Here is a 24,759-nt window from a genome sequence, read left to right on the forward strand (position 1 = left end):
CAAATAAATAAACATTTAGGCCATATTATCTCCTTTATATTAAGAAAACTTTCCCATTATCCTTAGAAACAAAACAACATTTTTGAAAAGTCTGTATCGCCACACCAGCAGCTCTTTGAGGCGAATGCTCATGGTAATGGGTAATGGACTTCCACTTGCATAGTGCCTTTCTAGTCTTCTAGTCTAGGACCACTCGAAGTACTTTTACGCAACTCACTCACCCATTCACACACATATCAACACACTGATGGTCAAGGCTACCATACAAAAACCATACAAGGACCATCTGTCACCTCCTACTCAGTTTAGACATTCACATGCACTCACACACTGATGGCACAGCCATCGGGAGCAATGTGCGGTTTGGTATGTTGCCCAGGTGCACTTCAACTTGCGGACAGGAGCAGCCGGGGATCCAATCGCTGTGCTTAGTGGATGACCTGCTCTACCACAGCCACATATGTTACACTACAGCAGTATACAATTAAAACTGTTAAATGGATGAAAAGTGGGGTAAATCTGACAGTTTGGCCTGAGGGTGGCGCCATAAGAAAAGTATTACAGTAGGGTTGGGCAATATGACGATATATACCATGCAACGGTAGAAATGTGTCCAAGTTTAGAGACTGCGTACGCTAGGTAACATGATTTGGGCAGACATGGAGACGGAGCGTGAGGTTGTTAGTACAGAAATCTGAGACAGTTGACATTCTTGTTCTCGAGAACCTTTAAGCTTCGATTTTCAAAGACTTTCAGTTTTACTAGTTTCAGTTTTTTGTTTTTAACTCAAGTCTTGTCTCATGAGAGGCAGCTGTTTTTTGTTTGTATGGAAGTTTTAAATAAAAAAAAAAAAAAAAAAAACATCCACCGCAGCCATACACTAGTCATTTTGTGGGCTAAGCTTTACATTGTCAAAATGACATCAATTTATCAGTATAAGCTTTCTGTTTTCAGCCTCAGCTGTAGCCTACTTAGGTTCAGCTTTGCTAACATTAGCATGTTAACATGCAAGTCAACGATTAACCTATTATTAACATGCTAACATTTAATATGTGATTAGCTGGTATGTAGCACAGCAGGACCAATGAGTTGATTAATTAACTAGTCACTTGACAGAAAAATAATTGGCAATCATTTTGATTATCAATTTGAATAATTTTTCAAGCGAAAATAACATAAATTCTCTGGCTCAGGCCCCACAGCTGTGTACTGCTTATTTCTGTTTCATATGACTGAAAATATAAATTTTGGAGCTCTGGCTGATGGTCAGACAACACAAGACACTGTAAGATGTGAACTTGGACGCAGGACAATGTAATAGACATTTTTCACTATTTTCTGACATTTATCGAGAAAAAAAATCAGCATTAAATCGATAGTGAAAGTCATCTTAAGCTCCTATGTGTAAATCTATAGTGTCACTGTGTTTATGTACAGCTGGGTATTGCTCAAACAGACAGCGACATATAATATCCCCCATTACTAGCTCTACATTACTAGTTATTTTCCCATGTCTCAACACTGTATGATTCATACGAAACATGAGTATCACAACTTCTGACGTTGTAGTATTTCCCTGGGAGCTGAAGCACAACCTTGTTGCCGCTGGCACTGACTTATAATTCCAGTCCACACGTCACTACTAAAGAAAAAAAAAACACATCCACACAAGAATAAACTATTCCATGTAATCCCTGCCATCTTTCCTGTCAGAGTTGCTCAAGCACAGCCTGTGAAATCTCCTCTGATAAACAACAAAGAAATATGCGTGAGTCCACTTGTAGGTGCTTAGCTGAGTGTAGCAAATGAATGTCTATAATGTCAAGAGCTGTAAAGAGGCTGTGACGCTTCATCTCTCACATAATTCCATTAACGCGCCTTCGTCCTCTGTCCAGCCTCTCAGCCCTTCAACCATATTTGTACATAATTTGGGTGATGTTCACTTTATACAAAAGGTCCATTCACAAATAAGACTATATACAGTATAAGATGCGTTCTATGAAAGTTTACGTAGAAAATGAAAGTGAAGAATCTTAGTCTGATCTCAGCATACTGTTTTAGCCTTTCCTAAAATAGAGTGTGAGCATGTGAAGCTCCAGTAAGCGGTTTCAGCGAAGAAGTCTGTATTAAACAATAAAAAGAAGTGGCTTTGCTCTAAAGAATCAGCTTCTTTGTCTCTATTTTCAGCCACACGTTACAGATATAGCAGCCGCCTTCAGACTGTGGCTGCTGATAGAAAACGGCTCTGATCCCTCCTGTGATTTGCTGGTGCAGCGGAGGGATGGTGGAGGAAATTTTTCTCCATGGTGACACCAGGCAGCTTCATACCAGCACAAATTCAAATTAAAATAGCAATAATTAACTTTTGAGAAACTGCGCTATTATCCACAATGGATAAACCCCTCGGTAATGTGCTCGTCAAGTCATCAGATATTCTACAAGCCAGCCAATGAACAATTAATATTGGAAATAAGGTCACACTTGTTGTAGCTGTCAGAACTAATGTATTATTTCAGAATTAATAGGCTAAGTGTAATAAGACAAGAGGTTACTTCAGTGTTTTATTAATGAGAAAACACGCAATAGAGCGCAACAATCAAGCAACGCTCTCAATGAAACTGACTGCCTGATAATTTTCCAAAAAGAAAGCCATCATCAGGCTTCTACTCCCTCTCTAGGAAACACTGTCGCACTTCACCAACACACTGAGCTCATCATCAGCCCCATCTGAGCAGCTCAGGGCTGGAGTGGTGGAAGCTGTTATCGAGGTGCAGGTCGCTCAACAGCTTACAGGATAGAGACAATGTTGATGTGCCCCTGTTAAATAATACAAACAAGCACACTTCTACTCAAAGTGTGGGTGTGTACGAGAGAAAGAGAGACAAACAGAAATTTGTTCCACGGATGAATCAAACAGCCCATCTCTGGAGTGCGGCTGTCACAAAAAGCGTGACGATCTCATGTAGCTTTCATGTTATGAAACAACCTTTCTGGTGATGCGATATTACACACACACACACACACACACACACACACACACACACACACACACAGACACACACAGAAAAGAGCACACGGACACATAAACGCACACACACAGCCATCTAGGAAATGAGAATGGGCCTCATCCGTGGATAATGGTCCATCACAGCCCATGATGGTTTCCTCTAGAAGAGTAAATGGCAGTAAATGGGATGTTGATTGAATCACAGCATTGTCATGTGTAGCAGATGGCAAAAAAAGGCCTTGCACCTTACCATGACAGCAAAGAAATAAATAGCGTCTAACAGACCCCATTTCCCAACAAACCCTGGAGTGGATGGGAGGGGTCTAAACATAAAGAGAGAAAACAACATTCTGAATGAATGGGTGGCAGTGCTTGTGGAAAATAATATGGACATTAGGTCTGGGAATCTCAGGGCACGTCACGATTCAATTAGAATCCTATTAAGAGGGCTATAATTAGATTATATAACAATTATCAATGCATCTTGATGCATAAAAATCTTTGATTTCTGTACATGTCATTTTTCTCACTGTGACTACTTGCTACTTTTGAAACATGGCCTATTTGTAATGATCATAATTAAGACACACAGATGACTTTACTTCCACTGTCTTTAATAATAGAAATGTAGTAGAACAGTAACACGTTTACATCTCTTACATTCCACCCTCCTACTGGTTCAGCCAAAAAGAACATGAGCAAGAATGAATGTAGGAAGGAACGTACACCTCAGTGTTACAAACTTGTTACAGGTGATCATAATGTTAAGAAATGGACTTTTTACTTTTCTGCATTGAGACATAATCTTTCAAGGGAGAACTGTGATGCATCCAAGAATTCCCTCCCGTTACCCCTAATTGACGTCATGTTACTAGCTTGGATGCTTCAGAGGTTTAATGTCATATTAAAGGCCTTTGCACACCAAGTCTGTATTTTTTGGATGTGTTTTTTTTTTTTTTAATCCATCATCTGATAAATATTGTTTAGCACAGAAACCTTGCACACTGAGTCCTATGTGTTTTACTGTTAGATAGACAAGATGAGACAAAATGGAAAGACACATTTCCTCCCTTGCATCTCTCCACTAGAGGCACCGCCCTGGCTATTGCCACTCTCTGACTGCGTCTTGAATTTGGCACCACAGTTACCTGAAGGGGCTGAGCTGTCCTCCCTCTGTCTCCACACTGTCGCTCTTTCTCTCTCTGTCTGTGTGCATTTGTCATCTTCTATGTCATCCTCCTTTTCGTCATCATTGAGGGGTCTCATTCATAAACACAAAACTACTGCTGCACGATTTAATAAAAATGTGTGAGCACAACACAGCAGCATGTCAAGTGGGCCGAACCTGAACAAAACTGCTCAATTTTTAATTTGTTATTATATAGTTTGTTATGGAGTCCGTGATTTCCCCGTGACACTTGCAAATGTTTGCGTAACTGTGCTTGGATGTTGTTTTATGAGGCTCTGGCGGCTTTCAGTTGTCTCTTTCTCTTTAACGTTACACGGCTCAGCTTTCTCTCGCATGCACTCTTCCTACTTTTCTCTGTGCTGTCTCAAGTGTTGATGTAGATTGGTCGTGTTGCCGCGGGACGTGGCGACTTTAACTTTCAAACTTTTACACAGCACGTCTTTCTGTTCAACGTCGCCGTACCTGAATCCAAAGTATCGCCATATAATAGACGCTGCGTTTTTTCCACCACCAACTCAGCCTGTTCATGGTCGTGCTCATGCTCTTCAGCGTCTGTGTTGGTCACTGCTGATCGCTGGGTGGTCACGTGACCATACGTGCTGCGCACACCAGGATAGCTTGTGGGTGTAATGTCAACAAACTTCACACACTACAGGAGAGGTAGTCACGTTCACAGACACACACGTTAACATTTATTTACATTAAATCGCAAATCGCAGCCTTTTCTGCGGTTATGTAATCGCACAGCCTGACATCGCGATTGCAATGAGATTAATCGTGCAGCACTACACAAAACGAGGCCTGAAAGAGGCGTATGCTACTTCCCATGCAGAAGTTGTGATCTGTGAAAACAGACTTGATAGGAGAAACTGTGACCCATGCTTATGAACATTACGAACATGAGGTAAAAGCCTGATTGTAGGATTTGTTGAATATTTTTTGGCACACACCATTTTTTGGCTTTTGTCTGCACATACATTTTTAGTATGGATCCTAAGCAGTGTTTTATTAATTAGACAACTGACCTGTTGAAAGTAAGCTATCTGAGTTATGAAATGATACTGTGCAACCTGTTCCTCTCTCTTGTTGCAGATGTATGTGACCCGCAGGTTACGCCACATTGACTTCACTCCTTCTTTGTCAAACAACTCTATAAAAACCTAAAGCTCCAGAGTCAGCGTGTAAACATGATTGGCACAACATGAGGTTGTATATATTTTTAAATGTGCAACAATTCTGGACGAAAAAAGGACTTGGTGTGTAAAGTCTGTTAGGCTTTGTTGATGCACTATGGAAAGCAATGACATGGTGTAAGAAGCAACCAGGGAGCTAAGAGTTCAACCCAAAATCCAAGGGTGGATCCCCTGTGTTGGCAAACACCCACCTAATTGACCAAAATCCCCAACCTCCCTCTGTGAATACCGACAAGAGGGAAGAATTTCCCCTCGCAGGTCAGTAAAGTCTCACTTAACACAACTTTGTATTACATTTCATAACATCAAGCATTCTAAATGCAGTTACACTGAGTCCTCCAAGGACACTGTCTACTTTAATTACCTTGCCTAAAAAAAAAAAAAAAGAAACAGTTTGATTTGTCTGGAAAAAAGTCTCGCTGTCCTCGCTGAGTTACAGCACGTTTGTTCTCACTGCTCTTCAGCTCTCCTATCTTGTGAATACATGAAATGAACTGCTGGTGTCATGGAAACATGCTCTGGGATTGAACAAAGGCAACCAATCTTGTTAAAGAGCCCTTATTAAAAGGGGGCTTTAACAAACCAGCCATCGCTGAAAAGTTTGTTCTTCCTCTGACATGAATGAAGTAACCAGGGGAAAGACACACTGTTCTGCCAACACTGATGAAACCTTCCACTGCCTTTTGAGAAAATTGGACTCAAATTTAAAGTGTTATCATGTACTTAATAGTGGAAAGTAATGTTGCATGAAATGGTTTAAATTGTCAATGTCATGCTCGAGGGCTGAGACGCAGCCTTTACAACATGAACACTTACATGTACATCTATGACAGATAATCCCTTGCTGGCAAAAGCACAATATGACACAGCAGTTCTTATCCTATTACAGTACATTGTGAGTCCAATACCACTACATCAGCTGCTGACTACACTTCTGCTGCTTTTAGACAAATGGTCTTCTGTGTGTTTTCACCTGTACAGATGCAGGTGGGCATCTTGCACCACACAGTGCGAGCCCAAATGAGGTTCAGTACTGTGTATAAACTCCACGTGTTATTTTTTTGGCAAACGCGGGGCACAGTACATCATAAGATAATTCATTCTCTTTAATGAATTCTGGCCACACTGTTACTTGCAGAGATGCTTACGCTTTGAAAGATGCCAGCGTGAGCCAGCAACCCAGGTGTCCTTCCAGCCACCCATCCGGCCATTCATTCAGGCAGCCATCCCCACATCCTCCCATTTATACAGTCACCCATCCCCACGTCAGACCATCCATCCTCTTAGCCTGCCAACAGCATCAAAACAAGCAACTTCCCCTTCGCAAAAGTCATTACAGGATCTCAAAGACAATTTAACACATGCTACCTGTTTAGCATTCATTCAAAAACTGCACACACGCTCATAAATATGCAAATTGGAAACAGAGGAGTTGTCTTTAATTCTGGGGTTGAACCAACTGTTCTGAGGTCTGCTGAAAATGCCCACTGATATGAATGGAAAGCAGGGTGGTCAAAAATGGTTACAATCCTTGGGTTTGCTGTGCATGTGACGGCCAAAGTTTTCCAGCACAGGTCTCAAAGCAGACAACAGTCTCTCAAAAGTCTGGTGCCATAGTCCTTCAGTTGTTGCCACAGCTAACACCTAATCAACAAGCAGCCAACGGGAATGACCGTCTACTGACTGCATCCAATAGATTCAAAACACATGGATGTTTAGTTTATTCAGCTTTCAGTGTCACTACGGGTAATAGAAAAAAAACTAAGAGTGTGGCCTTCTGCGAAGACGAACTGCCTCAGTTTTGTTTTTCCCTGTGAAAACCTTATTCAGCTGATACGCTCTGGGTCTTTGAAAGTCTGAGCACAATCCTTGACGCGATCTCCAGTGCTCTTTTCACTGCGCAGACGAGGCTATTAGAGTGTAAAGCTGAAGTTTGTGATGAAAACTTCAGATACGTGAACCAAGGCCACGTTAAGGATGAATAAGGGTTCTGAAGGCAGGCATGCTGCTGGAGACGCACAATGACTCAGGTCAGCTAAAGGTTGGGCGATGTCAGCGTTTTTCCGGTGAGCTTGAAAAAAAGGGCATGTCAGCCAAAGACAGGGAGGTGCAAGTGAGAGCTACTGTAGCAGGGGAAGACATAACAGACAGAGAAAGGAGGAGAAGGAACACATCTATCTGTGTCTCCTGTGATGCATCACCTCTCTATCCTTGCCAGGAAAAAAAAATGGGCACGGTGGCTGATGAATGGCCCCGCTCACAGGAGGAGAACAGAGCAGAGTTATCCTCAGGGGACTGAAAAGGGAAAATGATTATTTCTTGGCTAAGTGGTTCTGGTTGGAGTTACAACTAAATCTTGTCTGAGATGGAACTTTAAACCAATACTCAAACACAAAGGCTACACTGGGGCTGAACTCATTCAGAGTAACAGACTTTATCCACGGCTGAAATTCTTGATTTGGTTATACTGAGTCATCCTGGCCTTTCTTATTTCACTGTGAGCATTTAACTGAATGGCAGCAGGTGATTTTCATGTATGATGTTTTCAATTGTTTTTGCAATGCCAAAACCTATTTACACTTAGAGTGGGAATCACCAGAGGATCCACAGTACCATATTATCACAATACTTCACGATACAATATTATTGCGATTTTAAATATACTGCGATTAAGTATTGCGATAAAATATATTGTGCTATATTGCAATTTTTTCAACTGTAAATTATGTCCCCAAAGGAAAACTGTCAACATCTGTTCACTCACACTCATTGGCCACATTTTCAGGTACACTTATTTAACTGCTCATTAGTGCAAATAGCTAGTCAGCCAACCATGCGGCAGCAACTCAATGCATTTAGGCAGGTAGACATGCTGAAGTTCAAAACTGAGCATCAGAACGGGGAAGAAAGGTGATTTAAGTGACTTTGAACATGGCATGGTTGTTGTTGCCAGACGGGCTGGTCTGAGTATTTCAGAAACTGCTGATCCACTGGGATTTTCACACACAACCATCTCTAGTGTTTACAGAGGATGGTCCGAAAAAGAGAAAATACCCAGTGAGCAGCAGTTCTCTGGGTGAAAATGCCTCGTTGATGCCAGAGGTCAGAGGAGAATGGCCAGACTGGTTCAAGATGATGGAAAAGCAATAGTAACTCAAATAACCACTGGTTACAACCAAGGTCTGCAGAAGACCATCTCTGAACCAACAACACACTGAACCTTGAAGCAGATGGGCTACAGCAGCAGAAGACCACACTGGGTGCCACTCCTGTCAGCTAACAACAGGAAACTGAGGCCACAATTCACACAGGCTCACCAATAAACATTGCCTGGTCTGATGAGTCTGGATTTCTGCTGCAACATTCAGATGGTAGGGTCAGAATTTGCCGTAAACAACATGACAGCATGGATCCATCCTGCCTTGCATCAACGGTTCAGGCTGCTGGTGGTGTAATGGTGTGGGGGATATTTTCTTGGCACACTTTGGGCCCCTTAGTACCAACTGAGCATGGTTTAAACACCACAGCCTACCTGAGTATTGTTGCTGACTGTGTCCATCCCTTTATGACCACAGTGTACCCATCTTCTGATGGCTACTTCCAGCAGGATAACGCACCATGACACAAAGCTCAAATAATCTCAAACTGGTTTCTTGAACATGACAATGAGTTCACTGTACTCCAATGGCCTCCACAGTCACCAGATCTCAATCCGATAGGGAACCTTTGGGATGTGGTGGAACTGAAGATCCGCATCATGGATGTGCAGCAGACAAATCTGCAGGAACTGTGTGATGGCACTGTGGGACGATGTGATATTGCCACACAAAAATATTGTGGTACTATGCTGTTTTGATTTTTTCCCCCACCCTTAATTTACACCAAAGCTGAGTCCTGCACTGGGTCACTGCTGGGTAAAAAATGTATTTATATAAATTCATGGGTAAAAATGAATTAAAACCAGGTGGGCAGCATTTGATTTTTCCTGTAGAAATCATAAACGAAAATGAATATGCACTATTTTTAACAACTATATCAGCTAATATTATGAGGCTTAATGAGCCATCAGATTTTTTTTTTTTACAGTAAAAACCTACAAGACAACCTGTGCTCTCCTTCCTGGCGTTGAGCGCAGCCAGTCAAAGAGACGTTTTCTCGGCTGGATTTGTGATTCATAAACAGAGGACCCAGCTTAAACCTGGGACTGTGGACAATATTCCTGCACAGCAACCTCAGTATAATGAGCAGCAACATATTTGGTGATCTATTCTGCCAAACCGTCTATGCTTAATTATTTGAATTCATGTCACATGCTTTAATTGCGCACTTAAAATAGTGAGTGAATGTGCAGCCTGTGTGTTTAATCACAAGTTGGGACGGGGTCGGGGACTTATATTAGCAGGTCAAGGGGGGTCCAGATTTGACTTGGATATAACGGAGACGGCTCGGTTCTTTGCGAGTGTGGGCAGGTGCGGGTTTGCAAAGCTGGACCCCTGCAGGACTCATTTTCATTTGTTCCACAGCGGACAATACTCCTGGATCACTGCAGCAGCCTCTTTTCTTGTCAGAATCAAAAATCTATGAATTGTCTCCACACTGTTCAGAATTCAGCTGCCAGGCTTTTATCCAGAACCAAGAGATATGATGACATTACTCCAGTTTTAGCCTCTTTACACTGGCTCCCAGTATGTTTCTGTATAGATTTTAAGATGTTACTGATTACTTTTAAGGCTCTTCATGATCTCTCTCCCAGCTATATCTCGGAGCTCTTAGTACTGTACACGCCAGGACGTACTTTGAGGTCCTTGGGCAGAGTTCTTTTGTCTGTTCCAGTGTACCACAGTGTTTTTATCAGAAACAATCAGATGTACAGTCATGTTCTGTGGGTTGAAAATTGTTGATAATTTTGCACCCTGCTTTTGAATTTTTTGCTTTACACAGTGATAACTAATTAAAAGGGGAGCCTGAAAGGAATAATTTGACATTTCTGCACTTATTTGCTTTCTTGCTGAGACTTAGGTAATGATAACTTCAATACCACTTTCATATATGTCCATTAAATATGAAGCTGCAGCCAGCAGCTGGTTAGCTTATTGTTGCATAAAGACTGACAACAGGTGGAAACAACAACTACTTCCTGGCCTCGAGCAGAGATTTCCCATTGTCTCCGCTGCTTGTCAGACAACAGTAAAAAGACTCCAGATGACAATAACCCCCTGAGGAAACACAACTTGTTATTTTTACACTTGGGTTTTTCTACGGAGTTACATGATGTAATGTGTTAAAGAGCTTTAGAAGTGCTAGGTGGATTTCTACCCTGTTCCCTGTCTTTATGCCAGGCTAAGCAAAACGTCAAACTATTCCTTTAACATGAACAAACCGTTGGTGTTTTTGGAAAAATGTTTCACCTGATGGCTCCACAGAGGGAAGGAAAGTCATTACTTCTAATTCTTTGTTGAGGCAAAAAGCAGCAGTAAGATGCCAGGAAACAAACCCAGACAGGCAAGAAATGATTAAGAAACCAGAGAATCAAGGCTCACAGAACAGCTCATACACTCTGCTAAATGATTTCTTCAGTGTGTATGGTGTTTGTTAAACTTGTATAAACACTGCGTGGATAGCCGCTCCAACATCTGCGGTACTAAGTCTGCGATGACGCAGCACAGCCGAGCAGCAGACAGTAATCTCTTCCCAGAGACAATACACAGAGAGACGTGACCTTGCACATCCCTGTGACTCCAAATCTAAGCACACACATGCACACACAGCGTATTAGTGCGTGACCACAGAGAGTTTCAAAGAAAAGAAATCCCCCAGAACTTTCCGCTTTACCTCCCACTCCTCCTTCTTTCACTCTTCCCGTCCTCTCTGCCAGTCTTCTGTCCCCATCCCTTGAACCCCTCAGCAGTTGGCACCAAGTAGCTTATCCTTACTCGCCATCCATCCACTCCTTTCATTCCATGTTTCCTCTCCCCTTGGACGAACAGGAAACTTCGACTCAACTTTTAAAAGACTAGGGATGACACTTGGCTCAATGTGTGCAGCCATGATAAGAAAAAATAGAACCTCCTCTGTGTCCCTCCCCTCCTCGTCCGGACCATTAAGGAGGCTTCTTTCTAAATTAGGACTGTCAACAAACAATGACGCCCAGCTTCCTGGGATTGATCCAGATATCATCAATGCAAGAAGACAAAACAAATGGAAGCAAAGTGCAGTGTCTATCTGAAATGTGAGACTAATGCATCCTTCCCCTTTTTATGTGTTACGAGCACAGTGTAAAAGCCCGTCACACACATGCACAACACACCTCTCACTTCTATTTATATCCTATTTCAAAAGAGTTCAAAGGAATATCCTGTTTTGCTTGATCGTACATATCCTTATAAACCATCATGGCCTTACAGCTTCACAATAACCCACTGAGGTGGGACCAAGTCACTGCACTCAAGACACAAGTCGTGTACCAAGTCTTAAATTTGGAGTTTCACATCCTAAACAAGTCATAATGCACTCTTCCCCAAAGGTAATGCCAATATTGATTTTACAAAAATCATGAGTGCTTTTTAAAATTTGCATTCACTTGTTAAAACAACTTTATTAAAAAATGTACGTAGCTGTTAAGCTAACATTAGCTAAGCTCACTATGTTAATATTAGCCCCGACTTACTGTTGTCTGTAAAACTTTAAACGTCAAACAAAGTTGGAAGTTTGTCTTCGCCTGAAATTTTCGACACAAGTTTTTCAGACTGCAATTTTTTTATTACATACTTTTTATATCTATGGGCTCGGGGAAAGTATCAAGTTTAATCAAGTCAAAAGGCTCATGTCCAAATGAAGTGACGAGTCATTGTTGTTAAAGTCCAAGTCGAGTTGCAAGTCTAATTTGATTTTATCTAGTTTGTCTAAAGTCTGACTCGAGTCTACACCTTGGATAACCAATGAAAAAATCTACACCAGCTAATAAACAGATAATTACTTCCAGCATGAACTGGTTCTTTAGCTTAATTATAAGCTGGACGTGCACATCACACTTTAGGTTTGGCCTGCAATGTGAAGGAAGTGTTTTTTCTCTGTAGCAATTCATAGCGACAGGAAGTTGCATACATGCAGCAGGTGGTGATAAAAAGAAACAAAGTCCAACTATCAACCAACCTGTCACTTTTGTGGGAAGTAATTAATTGTGGGATTAAATCCTGTTATTTGAATTTTGGTGGTGAAATAATGCTTTTGTTCAAATCGGCTCACAGGCTGAGCCTTTAATCACACTGTTCCTGCTTCTCATGACGACCATCTGTTCACAAGTTCAACGGACGTGATGAGAAAGCTCCTCATTACTCCTCTGGGCTTGAAGTGCACGCACGGCGAGGGCTCAAGGCTCATTTACTGAACGGAAAATGCATATGTGAATGCAAACACCCACATAACACACACGTGTTGCACACACACACACACACACACACACACACACTGCAAAGGTATTTAAGGAGACGAGACAAACACCCATGTATTAGAAGATGGCGCTTCCCTTTTGACCACAGGTTTGTGCATGAGTCAGTGGTGCAACGCCTTTTTCACTGCTTGTAGCAGCGGCAGCCTGGTGGCAGCCAGAGGGAAAACTAACTTATTGTTCTCCTTTGAACCTGCTCTGGGCAAGACTTTCATGTAAATGTGCAGCCACTTTGTCAGCCTATAACTCAAAGCAGGAGGAATGAGCATAAATTTGATGCTGTTTGCTGCTGCAGTGCTGACTGAAGTAAGGGAAATGTAAAAAGATATGTAAAAGAAGTTGAAGCAAGCAGCCTTTTATCTGCCTTCACCTCTTCCTTTGCTTCCTAAAAATAACTTTGAGTTTTTCAAAAATCCCCTGATTACTTGGCTGAGGCTTTATGGTGTCTCTCTAGAGAAAAGTAAACCACACCTAGGTTTTAATCTCAGCATCTGAACTGACAAGATGTCAGCAGAGACAGTGCACTGCAGCTGGTCCATTATTCCACCTGACTACCATCCCTCAGCTACAACAACACCTACACATCACAACAACACAAGAAGCCATGAGTAAGAAAACAATGACACGGACGATAATTGAAAAAGGTGCTTTCGTGCTGTAGCATGCATGCCAGGACAAGAGACCAATCATCTCCACCTTCTAATTTTAGACTGGGTCGTGACACTAAAAAGACAAGTGGGCTGAATACACACAACGGTCCTTTCTTTCTGATATCAATCAGTGCAGCACCAGTGTGTTTGTTAGTGGTAGGGAACACCGTGAAGTGACCCCTGCTCTGCTCTGCATTGTGTTAGTGCCTTCATGTGCGACCGATGAATTTAATACAATGCAATTTACACGTCACTGGGAGTCTGAAAGAGGAACAGGGCTGAAACCACAGCATATGGCCATGGAGTGGGACTTCGTAGGTGCTCATCAGTGAGGTGAGGTCATGATGATGCCAGGTTATATTATCAGTCCAGTCTACCAGCTGATTATAGAAACTATCTATAATGGATGTCACCTGATAAAAGTGTTTCCTAGTGTGCTGTTATGTGTCTGTCTCAGACTGGCTACACATAGGATTATTAAAGTGCACGTGACAAACAAAAAGCAGTGATAACACGTAAACACAAGCTTAGAACCAGACTCCTTTAAAAATGTTGAGTTTAGCGAGGATTAGGGGTTAGGGGTTTAGGGGTTAGAGGTTAGGGATTAGGGGTTAGGGTTTAGGGGTTAGGGTTTAGGGACGAGGTGGCGGGTTCTGGCGGAGCGGTTTCAGAGTGGTTTAAAGCCTCCACAGAAAAGTGTTAGATTTTGCAGTGACTGGGGAAAGGAAAGACACAACATGAGGGCATGGTAGAGGCTTCAAGTTCATCTGAAATAAACTCAATGTGTCTCTCACACTCCGTGTAGACTCCTGCCACATGTCTGGGACAGCAACCCCAACGCTACAGCTGCCACAGTCCTCTGATCAACAGTGAACCTCGGTAGTGGTGAAAATGTCACCACAAGTTTTAAATTAAAACAAAGAAGAGTCTCAAACTCACCTCCTCCACTGTGAGGGGCATGCATATCCTGTACTCCTTCAGCAACATCTTCCCCCGCCTGTGCGTCTCTCGTACGTATTCACAATGTGTCAAACCAGCCAAGTAAAAGCTCCCTCCGCCACCCGACGGGATGTGTGTAATATCTGGAGACGTGTCAGCGCATGTGGGAGGATGGTTGGTCCGGGTTAGGAGATACACCCCGAGTTACGGCTGAGTTCTTTCATCGGAACCGGCGGACACTCTCTCCGGAGGTGGACGTGAGAACAGGAATGAGCTCGGTTCAGGATCGTCCCCTCCTATCAAGCTGAGGAGTCAAGCTGCGAGCAAACTGTGACAAGCGGGACCGGAACAGACAGAATGCAAGGCTTCAAAATAAGAGCGTGGAATTTGTCACGTTCGTAAAATGTCCCCGTCGTCTCAGTTGTATGGGCTACTAAACACTAAAATATCTCAATGATTATGAAATTATTTCGTTGAAGATAGCCCTATCTAATGCTGGATTACCAACTGAAGCAGACACATGTCCCAGGGCCCCATATCGCTGCCCTGGGGCACCCAAAAGCTATGTCAGCTGTTTTTGGTAACTTAATTAAATGCACATTTGTTAAGGAGCCCTGTGTCAAAATCTAGTTCTTGGAGCTTTCTTGTTTTATTTTATTATATTTTTTTATTTATTTTGAGCAGGAGTCTTATCAAATTAACTGTGTTGCAGAGAGGCCCTGGGGACCTAGGGAACGCACTGGGGATGAGGGGAACATGTCACCTTTTGTTTTGTTTTTTAACCATCATAAATTCTGGCTAAGAATGAGAATTAAGCAGCTGATTTTGCTCTGATATACTCCAAAAATGTTTTTTTAATGTAGTCCTAAAATGTATGTAGATATGCAGGAAATGGAATTCAAAATGCTTTTTTTTTTCCTGGAAGAGCAACCCCACGCCCCCGTTTAATGTGTCCTCCCCACTTCTAAAACCAAGGTTATTTCCTCCAGGGGGGCATATTGGATTCATACTCTTAACACAGTTAAGCCCTTCAGCTTTTTTGAAAAACTGAATTTGTCATGTTTTCTTTAATTTGGTACATGTAATGACTCAAGGAGAACTGCTCACCTGTTGTAGCTCAATTACATATATGGTTGTCTTTTTCTCTTTTGTCCTCTTTGACTCTGATGAAGACACAATGGTGTTGAAACTTATTTGCGCAAATAAATCAGTGTGCGCTAATCCTTTCTATTCCCTTGGAAGTTCACTGTCCTTGAGCTGAGAGGCACCTGTTTTAACTAAAGTTGTGTTTAATCAAATTGCCACAAACTAAAATTAATTTAGAAATTAGGTATTGTGTGGGGTCAGTAGAGGATCAAAAGCAAATCTTTGACACAGGGCCCCATAGCAGGTTAATCTAACCACTGCTGTATCCTTGAGGGGTTTTTTTCAATCAAGTGTCATTTTTCTGAACAATATTTCCTTATGTAATCTCATGTCAAGAGTGTTCAAGTTTCAACATATTGGCATGTCTACATATGGGCCACCTGAACCATCATGATAAAATATGGGGCTGCCTAGTGAGCTGCATAGTCGACCTGCTGTTAATCAAAGCTGATGAGCTGCTACAGGGACTCGGCTGCCTTCAGCTAATCATTTGCCTTTGGTGAGCAGCCTATAGCCTGTTGTTTTAAACAGCTGAGAGGCAGTGGCATCATAGCTGGGGGAAGTGGGACTGATTGCCTTGTGAAAAGTTTGGTTGTGCTTGCACTTTTTTATTCCTAAGTAATAAGAGCCATACAGCGGCAAGGTGGTGTAGTGGTTAGCGCTGTGGCCTCACAGCAAGAGGGTTGCTAGTTCAAACCTCATGTGTGCGGAGCCTACATGTTCTCCCCGTGTCAGCATGGGTTTTCTCCGGGTACTCCAGTTTCCTCCCAAAGACATGAAGATTAGGTTAATTGGTGACTCTAAATTGCCCATAGGTGTGAATGGTTGTCTGTCTCTATAGCCCTTTTTAAATAGGAATTGTGCAAATTTGCAGGAAAGCCCAGTCAGTCTTTTTCAGCATTGGCAGTATAAAAACAAAATCAGGGAGTGCAGCAAAATGCCGCCTGCCTACTTTTGTTCATACAGAATGTGCCATTTTCAGGGCAATGGGGGGCGTGAGCAAGTGACAAAATGTGTAACTCAGCGTTGGACATAAACAGTGACGATGGAGGGAGGCAGCGCCTGGTCAGTCCTTCAGCAATTCTCTAGTAAGTCTGCTCGTCCTTCACCATCCCCGTCATTTGATGGTTAATGGCCTCTTCGTTTGCGAGGGCTAGGAGGGCGTGCAATTCTTCGTTTCCCCAGTTGCTCATCTTTATATTGTCTGTCAGGTTTGCGTTTCCCTCTTGCTACTAGCTGCTCGCTAATTCCTGCTATCAGCTGTTTCCTGTTTATCCACCACCAGTGGGTCGTACGTGCGGCCTCAACAGCTCCTCCCACAAGTCTTCAACAGCCCCTCCTGTAGCAGAAGGCCGCCTCAGTCTGTTTAAACTAAAAGGGTTCGGCCAATATGACTACTCTATTAGGCGGAAAATTGGACACCTCCACCTTGGATCAACTCGCCAATCCGGCTCTGTGTGTCTAAACGCTCGCAGCTTGCCGGCAAAACGGCCCGACATTCGCTGAATATCTGGCAGTGTAAAAGGGGCTTATGTGTCAGCCCTGTGATAGTTTTGGGTCTCACCCAATGTCAGCTGGGATAGGCTTCAGCCCCCCCAAACTCTCCCTGCAACTCCCAAGAGGATGAATAGTTTTGGAAAAGAATGAGTGAATAAATAAGTCCTTTAACTAAATTAAAATTGCCTCAGAGACTGAGTTTTGGGGGGCTCTTTGAGGCCCCCTTCACCCCTTATAAAGGCACAAAATGGTTTAGCCCGCCCCTGCACTACATGCAGCTAGACTGAAGGAGTGACTGCTTATGCTGCTGGGACACCAACACATGCATCTTTCACCAAAAAAGAGAAACTGGGGTTCTAAAAATAAAAATAAAGAATGGAAAGCAAGAGAAAGCAACCTCAATTTGTAAAAAAAAATAAAAATAAAAAATTAAAAGGTGTGTGAGTGAGACATGGATCAAGAGAGGAATGGTGAGGGACCCAAAGAGACTGCTGATGCACAGGGTCCGGAAATTGGTGCTGCGCCCCTACTGAGAGGTTTTCTAATGTTATTTGCTGTTTAGTTTAAAATATGTAAAAAAAAAAAATAATAATAATAATAATAATATGGATTTATGGATAAGGATTTACACTTGCACTTTTACTATTCAGCAAAGTACACTACAGTTAGTGAGACCAATATTTTGAAAAGCGCCTGACCGGAAGTGGTATTGCTTTGTGCCGTCTAACTACACAGGACTCTTTTCTGGAGACCGCTACAAGTAAATGTCCAAATTGCAGACGGAGGAAAATGTGTGCTCCTCCTAAAACAGCACTACTTTATTTACATTTTAGATAGTTGTCTGTAAAGTTGTAAGGACGAACAAGGTGTTGGAGGAAGGGGGACTCCCTGTCTGCCTTCTCTTCTACATGTAGCCTACTTGTTCAAGCAGCTTACAGAGGCATCGGAAAAAGAAAGCGGTTAACAGCAGCCCCAGCCCCCCTCTCCCCCTCCACTAGGCCCGCTGAAACACGACGCGGTACTTGGTGGAAACGTCGGTCGGTTCAACCACAGCTCAGGAAACATCAGCTCACTGCAGCACACTGGCCCCACATCTGTCTCCCCCCTCTTTCTTTCCGCCTCACACAAACACTCGCAGCCTACATAGGCTAGTTCTTGTCAGGGTGGAGTGTTTTCAACCGGTTTGACACAAAGTATAGGAGGATGTGTGTGTCCTTATGATACATAAAGGACCCAGTATTAGGACAGTGCAGCATCCCAAACATACACGTAGACATGGCAACAATTAGGCTTTTATTGCTGTTGCTTTTTGTTGTGTTTATGGCCAGACTGTGAAATGTTTCTGACAATCTAAGCCAGTCACCCGACCTGACCTCAGGCCATGCTGAAGATCAGACAGAAGGAAACCCAAAAACAAGCCAAGTAAATATGAGTGGCAAGCCTGAAAACCTCCACGAAGTCTGCAGAAGTCTCATCTGTAGCCTTTATTGAAAGCAAAGGCTCTGCAAGCAAATATTGATAATGCCATTTGCTTTATAAATGGTCCTTTAAAATAGAGAGTCTGTGTAAACAGGGTAAAATTTCATGGTTTGGATGCAGGCTATCAGCCATTACATGAGGCTTAAGATGCACTTCAATGTCATGTTTCATCACAAATCCAATAAGCCGTGAAATGTGGAGCACAGAAGCAAAACAACAGAAACACGTATATCCTTCTCAGACCCTGCATCCTCATATGAGGACATTCAGAAACTAAATATGTTAAGTTTTGACAATTTCGTGAATTTTGCCAGTTTCAAACTCATCCATAAATGCTTACATGACCAGGCTCCCCAGGTGCTTACTGACCTTGTGGTTCCACTTAGAGCTTCTGGCTCAGTAACACATGGAGCAGCCAGTGGGAATAGTAAGGTTCCCCTGTGTAACTGCTCATTTGGACAAACAGCTTTTTCTGTCTGTGGGAATAACACGTGGAAGTCTTTACCTTCAGAACTCAAATTGGACCCTGATTTCGATCACTTTAAACACAGACTGAACCAGTTTTTGAGGAGGAATCAGTTATGCAGTCGTGACTAATTTGGTGCCTCCTATTCTGTGGGGCTAATTATGTATTTCAGTTTGTGTCTTCTTGTATTGTGCTGTCTGTATTCTTATTGTTGTTTGTACTTTGCACTGTCACTTGTGTTCTTGTTGCTGAGTCTTTTGTATCTTCCCAAGCTAGGGACAGGCTTTGCAAATTAGTTTAGGCATTTATGTATGCTACATACTTGTCCCTATAAAAATAAACATTAAATAAATCAGTTATATTTTGGGTTTGCTGTACCTCACACTTCATTCTGTATAACTTAGTCTGCAGCTGATCCTGACACAAAAGTGGACAAGGTACAAAACCTGATCAAATTTTATGGGTGAAACGTGTTTATTTGTGCTTGGTAGCATCTGTAGTTTAATACTGCACACACACATGACCAATTTTAGCAGTAGTAACAGGCTAAGATGCTGTTAATCAAAAAGTACTCATTTGAGGGCATTGGGACAGTAAGGTGTGACAGACTGTTCCTACAGACAGAAAGACCATTCCTAGCTTGGAGTGTGGTGCAAGGAGAATTCATTCAGAGCTACAAAGTGGACAAATCACAAGACTTTTATAAATGTTGCATTATTTGCAATTTGTTTTTGTACAGCCATGTTCAGGTACTGAAATTAACAGTTTTAGACTTGTACAGTGACCCCTAATGCATACGGGCTGGGTCTCACTCCGAAGTCATCGAAATTTGGCGCTTGGGCAGTGGCTTGCAACATCAAAAACCAACAAAAAAGGGCGTCCTTTAATGTCGACATGATACACGGGCAGTTGCCAGGGGGGTTGTCAGTTGTCAGGGGGAAACGCTTCAGGACAAGGACAGAAGTTAAGACAGCAAAAGTCCTAGCAGGGCAAGTGGGAGTGGTGGTAGATGGGTCCAACAAACACCAACTTTCACCCAGGAGAGCGGTGTTTGTGTCCTGTGAGTTTCTAAAACCAAACCCTGTTCTTTTTTCCTAAACCTAACCACTTGTATTTATTGTTGAAGGAAAAAATGTCAATTTGCGGTGTTGTACCGACGTAGTGCTTTTATTTTGAAAGAGACTGCATGTAACAGGCAGAACTTGACACAGTGTCCCAGAGCATCAACAACCAACGCACCCAGGGTATTTTGCATGTTGTATGCGGACGTGGAAAGTCCATGACCGTACGGTGACATGTGACAAGGTCATAGTGAGAACGTGTTGCCCATACAGTTACAAAATGTTCCATTGTTTTAAGTGTTGTTGTTGCACAAGACATTCAGGCTTTGAAATAAACTGTTTTATACTTCATGACACACTTGTGACTATTCAAAAATGCATTGTCCCCATGTGAGGACATGTTTTGTTTTTTCAAAAATTAGCTCCTGTTTAAAGACAATAATTTGTTTTTTATATTAATCAGGTCCTACTAAATCCCAAATAGCTAGGAGACATTGAAAGTGCATACTAAACAAAAGCTAGGGTCTCAGGAGGATATCTGTTACTGCACACACTGCACTGCAAGTAGATATTATCAACTACTGTTTGTCATTCATGCCAAAATTAATGTTGACATAATTTGCATTCAGTTATAAACAAATGATCACAATGTCGGCTGAAAGTTTTGCAAATGTCCCGACCTATATCCCACCTGCTGTTCAGAACCTGTTCTGGTCTGCTCTTCAGCAGTTGGGAGTTTTCTATAGCTTGGGATTTCCCCTGGTAAACAAGGGCCTAAAAACGTGACACTGATATTAGTGTCCAAGCATTAAAAAAAAACCCCAACTTGCCTGCTGGACCAAAGTGACAAGTGAGATAAGCCTGTATCTGTGATGGCAGCACTCATGAATAAAATGAGTCACACTTGCCCCCTGTGAGTCATGCTTGTCTTGGGGAGAATAGAGAGAAACAATGTAAACACATTAATAAACTGCCACGTTTAATCAAGGGAGGAGTTGTATTGCTGGCTTCATCGACACCTGTGATTTATTTAGGTCTACACTCAGCAAAATTCACACTCATAATTCTGTATTGAAGATGCTGACAAACAGCGTTTTGCGCTGTCAGCACGCATTCAGCGTTTCCTTCAGAAATATATTCATGCAGGGTGGCAAACCCTCGGAAACAGCATTTGAATTCAGACTCGTACACTTAATCCCAAAACTAATATGTGAGCAGCTCCTTAAAGCAGGGTCACCAACCTACTGTACTGACACTCACAGATATACAGGCTACTGCCTTCACATGTAGAAATGATTTACAGGGCAGTGAAATTAATAGCGACACAACATTGACTTCATATATTTCTTCAGGCAAACTGTTTGCTTAGTCCCATTAACTGCACATCAGTCTTTTATTAAGGTTAGCTCACTTGTGTTTCTGTAAGTGGTCTAACATTGTGTTGCAGCATATTAAATAAGCATTATGAATTAAATGAGTCATATTCACAATGAAGGAATTTACATAATAGCACCCCATTGCCACAGTAATATAGCAAGTGCAACATATTGGAGGAGGCAGCGTTTTACCAGAGCTCACTGAAGATAAATGCTCCCAAAACATATTATCATCCAATTTAAATGTATTCAGCAATTTGGCATCAAAACTGTTAGCGTAGTTATAAATAGAAACAGTAGACCTGATGACTTATAAATAATAAATGTAATAAATGTGTTATTGAGTCATCTTGTCATATTAGACTATCTACCATGATAGGGTAACATATGGTGTTCAAGACCAGGGGTTCCCAACTGGTCGAGCCACAGGGGCCAGATTTCTCCTTAGTCGTGAGTTCAAGGTCCACACAGTTTAATATATCCAGTGTCATACCTGTCTTTGGCCATGTCGTCCAGCTAGTTTGCTGCTTCTGTCGGGGAGCTTTCCGTTAGTCACCCTCTCTACAGCAGGAAACGACACCTCATATAAAAGTGTGATACTGGAAATTCACTGTACTTAAAAATGAATGAATGACACATTCACGAGTCACTTGCAGTCCATTCAGAGTGGACCTGTGACCCACATTTGGGCCACAACCCACCACTAGGGAACTGGTCTAGACCACATTAAAATATTATTTTAGTTATTGTCAGAGTTGGGACCAAGTTATCATTTTGCAAGTCGCAAGCAAATCTCAAGTCTTTGCAAGTCCTGAGTTAAGACAGGCAAGTCCTGTGTCAAGGCTCAACTCAAGGCTGATCCATCCCTAATTGAGTCCCAATTCCTAAACACTGAATTTTGAGTTTTAAACAAGTCAGAACTCTGCACTCTTCACTGAATACAATGATAGTTTAACAACATAGTAATGATCTCTTAAATTTACAAATTTATGAATGCTTTTTAAAATTGTATTGATTTTTTTTAAAAAAAAACAAGTGCAACTGAACTTAATCATGAAAAAATAGTGCTGACATTTTACTTTCATAGCATATAGCAATATTATCCAGAACTCCAACAGAATTCATTTTGTATGTTTCTGTCTTTAACTTTGTCTTCCCAAATTGGCTCGTGTAAGACATCACACATTTTCAAATCAAAAGGCTCAAGTCCATGTCAAGTCACAAGTCATTGTCATTAGTCCATGCCGAATTGTGAGTCTTTTTTGATTTTTGTCGAGTCTAAATTAATCAGGTTTGTGACTCAAGTCTGACTCGAGGCCAAGTCATGTGACACAAGTCCACACCTCTGTTTATTGTACGTTAAAGTTTCTGTAAAACACTGCACGCTGCACATTTAGAGGTCCAGTGTGTAAGATTTAGGGGGATTTAGTGGCATCTTGTGGTGAGATTTGAAGATTGCAATCAGCTGAAACTTCTCCTGGTGAGAATTCATCCAGTGTTCAGCATTCTAGAGGTTTTTACTGGGAATGAAATTATCCACAGAGGTCTCTTCTTCTCCAAAACAAACAGACCTGGTCATTTAAACTGGTGAAAACACTGAATAAAGCAGTTTCACCAAGAAAAAAAATAGGTCTTTCTCAGATGCTCTTGCTCTGGAGGGTCTGCTAACAATGGTGGCCGACGCAAGAACACAAATGGCCCTAGAGCCAATGTTTAGTTTGTCTATTCTGGGCTACCATAGAAACATAGCTGTGTAACATGGCAATCCACACAGACAAGGACCTGCTCCCTATGTGAATATTAACGGCTCAATCTAAAGTAATGGAAACACTATGATTCTTATTTTCCAGTGATTATACACTAAAGAAAACATATGTATTTTTATTATATTCCGTTTCTTCCAATATATCCCCCTGAATCCACCACACTGGACCTTTAAGGGATGTTTGTGTGACTTATGAAAGGCTGAACACAGCAGATCATTTAAGTAAACAGATTCAAGGCGGGGACAAAAAGGGAAAAACCCAAGCAGCTTTGAAGTCCTTAGACCTCATCAGTACTACAAAGACATCTTGTGATATCTTACAACTGTCCAATGGTTTTACAGACACGTCATATATAAAAAAGTTTCATTTCTCACGATGCCTCAAGACATCTTGAGAAGAGATGTCTTGAGATACATCCAACGATACCTCAAGAAATGACGATAGCTGGGAGTGCAGTCAAACAACATTTCTATTCAGTTTGATCTGACGCATAACACAAGGCACAGCTTTTTTAATTTTTTAAATACCAGCCCACATTTCATTTCTGTCAGTCTGTGTTTACGTTGACATGAAATCCCAGAGCTTAAGGGCCATGGGACAGTGACGGGCTTTCATGTGAATGGTATCTTTGAACCAGCTAGCTGTGACCTTATGGTGACCTAACTATTTCAATAAGGTCTGTGTTGATTAGAGAGGAGATTAGAGCCTGATGTCATCTGAGCTGCTGTGTCGCGTCAATAATGCGAAGCAAATCTGTAAGCTGTGAAATAGCCAAATGTCCCACTTTTAGCAGAAAATCGCTACATTTAAAAAGGAGAAATGTGAGCTGATTTGGGAATGATGGTCTGTCTACATCAACTGAGCTAAAAATAGAACGTTAATTAGAATCTGAAATATACTGTAGATATATGGCACTGGCACTGCAGCTTGTTATTTAAATCAGTAATATTGAGGATAATATTGATGGTCATGATGGCAATAATGGCCATTTGAGGCTTCAATCAGTCCCCTTCAACTGAGCTCTCCCTGATGTTTTTGCAATCAGAGTTCTTGTTCCACATTGGCTCTTCCTTTCAGTGGTTCCATGTCATGTTCAGTTTATTAGGCCTCCAAGGTCTGTGCTGAGCCTGCACTGGGATCAAACTGATTTTAGCTCAGGTCTTAGGGGCTTTCTCTGCCACGCGCAGGAAAATCACTGACCCACATTAGCTTTATTTATGGGGGCACTGGAGCCTCTCAAAGCAGTGAAGTGTGTGAGGACAGGAATGCATGCTGCAGACATTAAAGGGACACCTACTGGTGGAGTGTGGCCATTGCACTCTGTGTCCATTCATACTGAACGATCCCGTCCATTCACAAAGTTCTTCATTCACACTGACCATTTGATTAATGAGAGCGGGATAGGCAGTGTACTTACTGTTATTATTATAATCCTCCTGTTTTTATTGTCATTTCCCTCCATCATCATCATCACCACCATCACTGCCAACATGACTCTTACATTTGTCATACATACATGAGTCACATGTGTAGACCCAAAGCT

The 24,759-nt window shown here is 42.0% G+C and overlaps 1 protein-coding gene across 1 annotated transcript in view; it reads right to left on the reverse strand.

The window, feature by feature from the left end:
• The window catches only part of LOC125885578 (cytoplasmic phosphatidylinositol transfer protein 1-like), a 104,706-nt gene extending 89,962 nt beyond the window's left edge, over positions 1-14,744 (reverse strand). The window contains exon 1 of the mRNA XM_049571226.1: positions 14,426-14,744. Within this exon, the coding sequence (XP_049427183.1) occupies positions 14,426-14,473 (48 nt within the window). The 5' untranslated portion in view covers positions 14,474-14,744. The remainder of the gene's footprint in view (positions 1-14,425) is intronic.
• Between the last annotated feature and the right edge of the window lie 10,015 nt (positions 14,745-24,759).

The sequence above is a fragment of the Epinephelus fuscoguttatus genome, linkage group LG3 (assembly GCF_011397635.1).
Source record: "Epinephelus fuscoguttatus linkage group LG3, E.fuscoguttatus.final_Chr_v1".
Taxonomy (NCBI): domain Eukaryota; kingdom Metazoa; phylum Chordata; class Actinopteri; order Perciformes; family Serranidae; genus Epinephelus; species Epinephelus fuscoguttatus.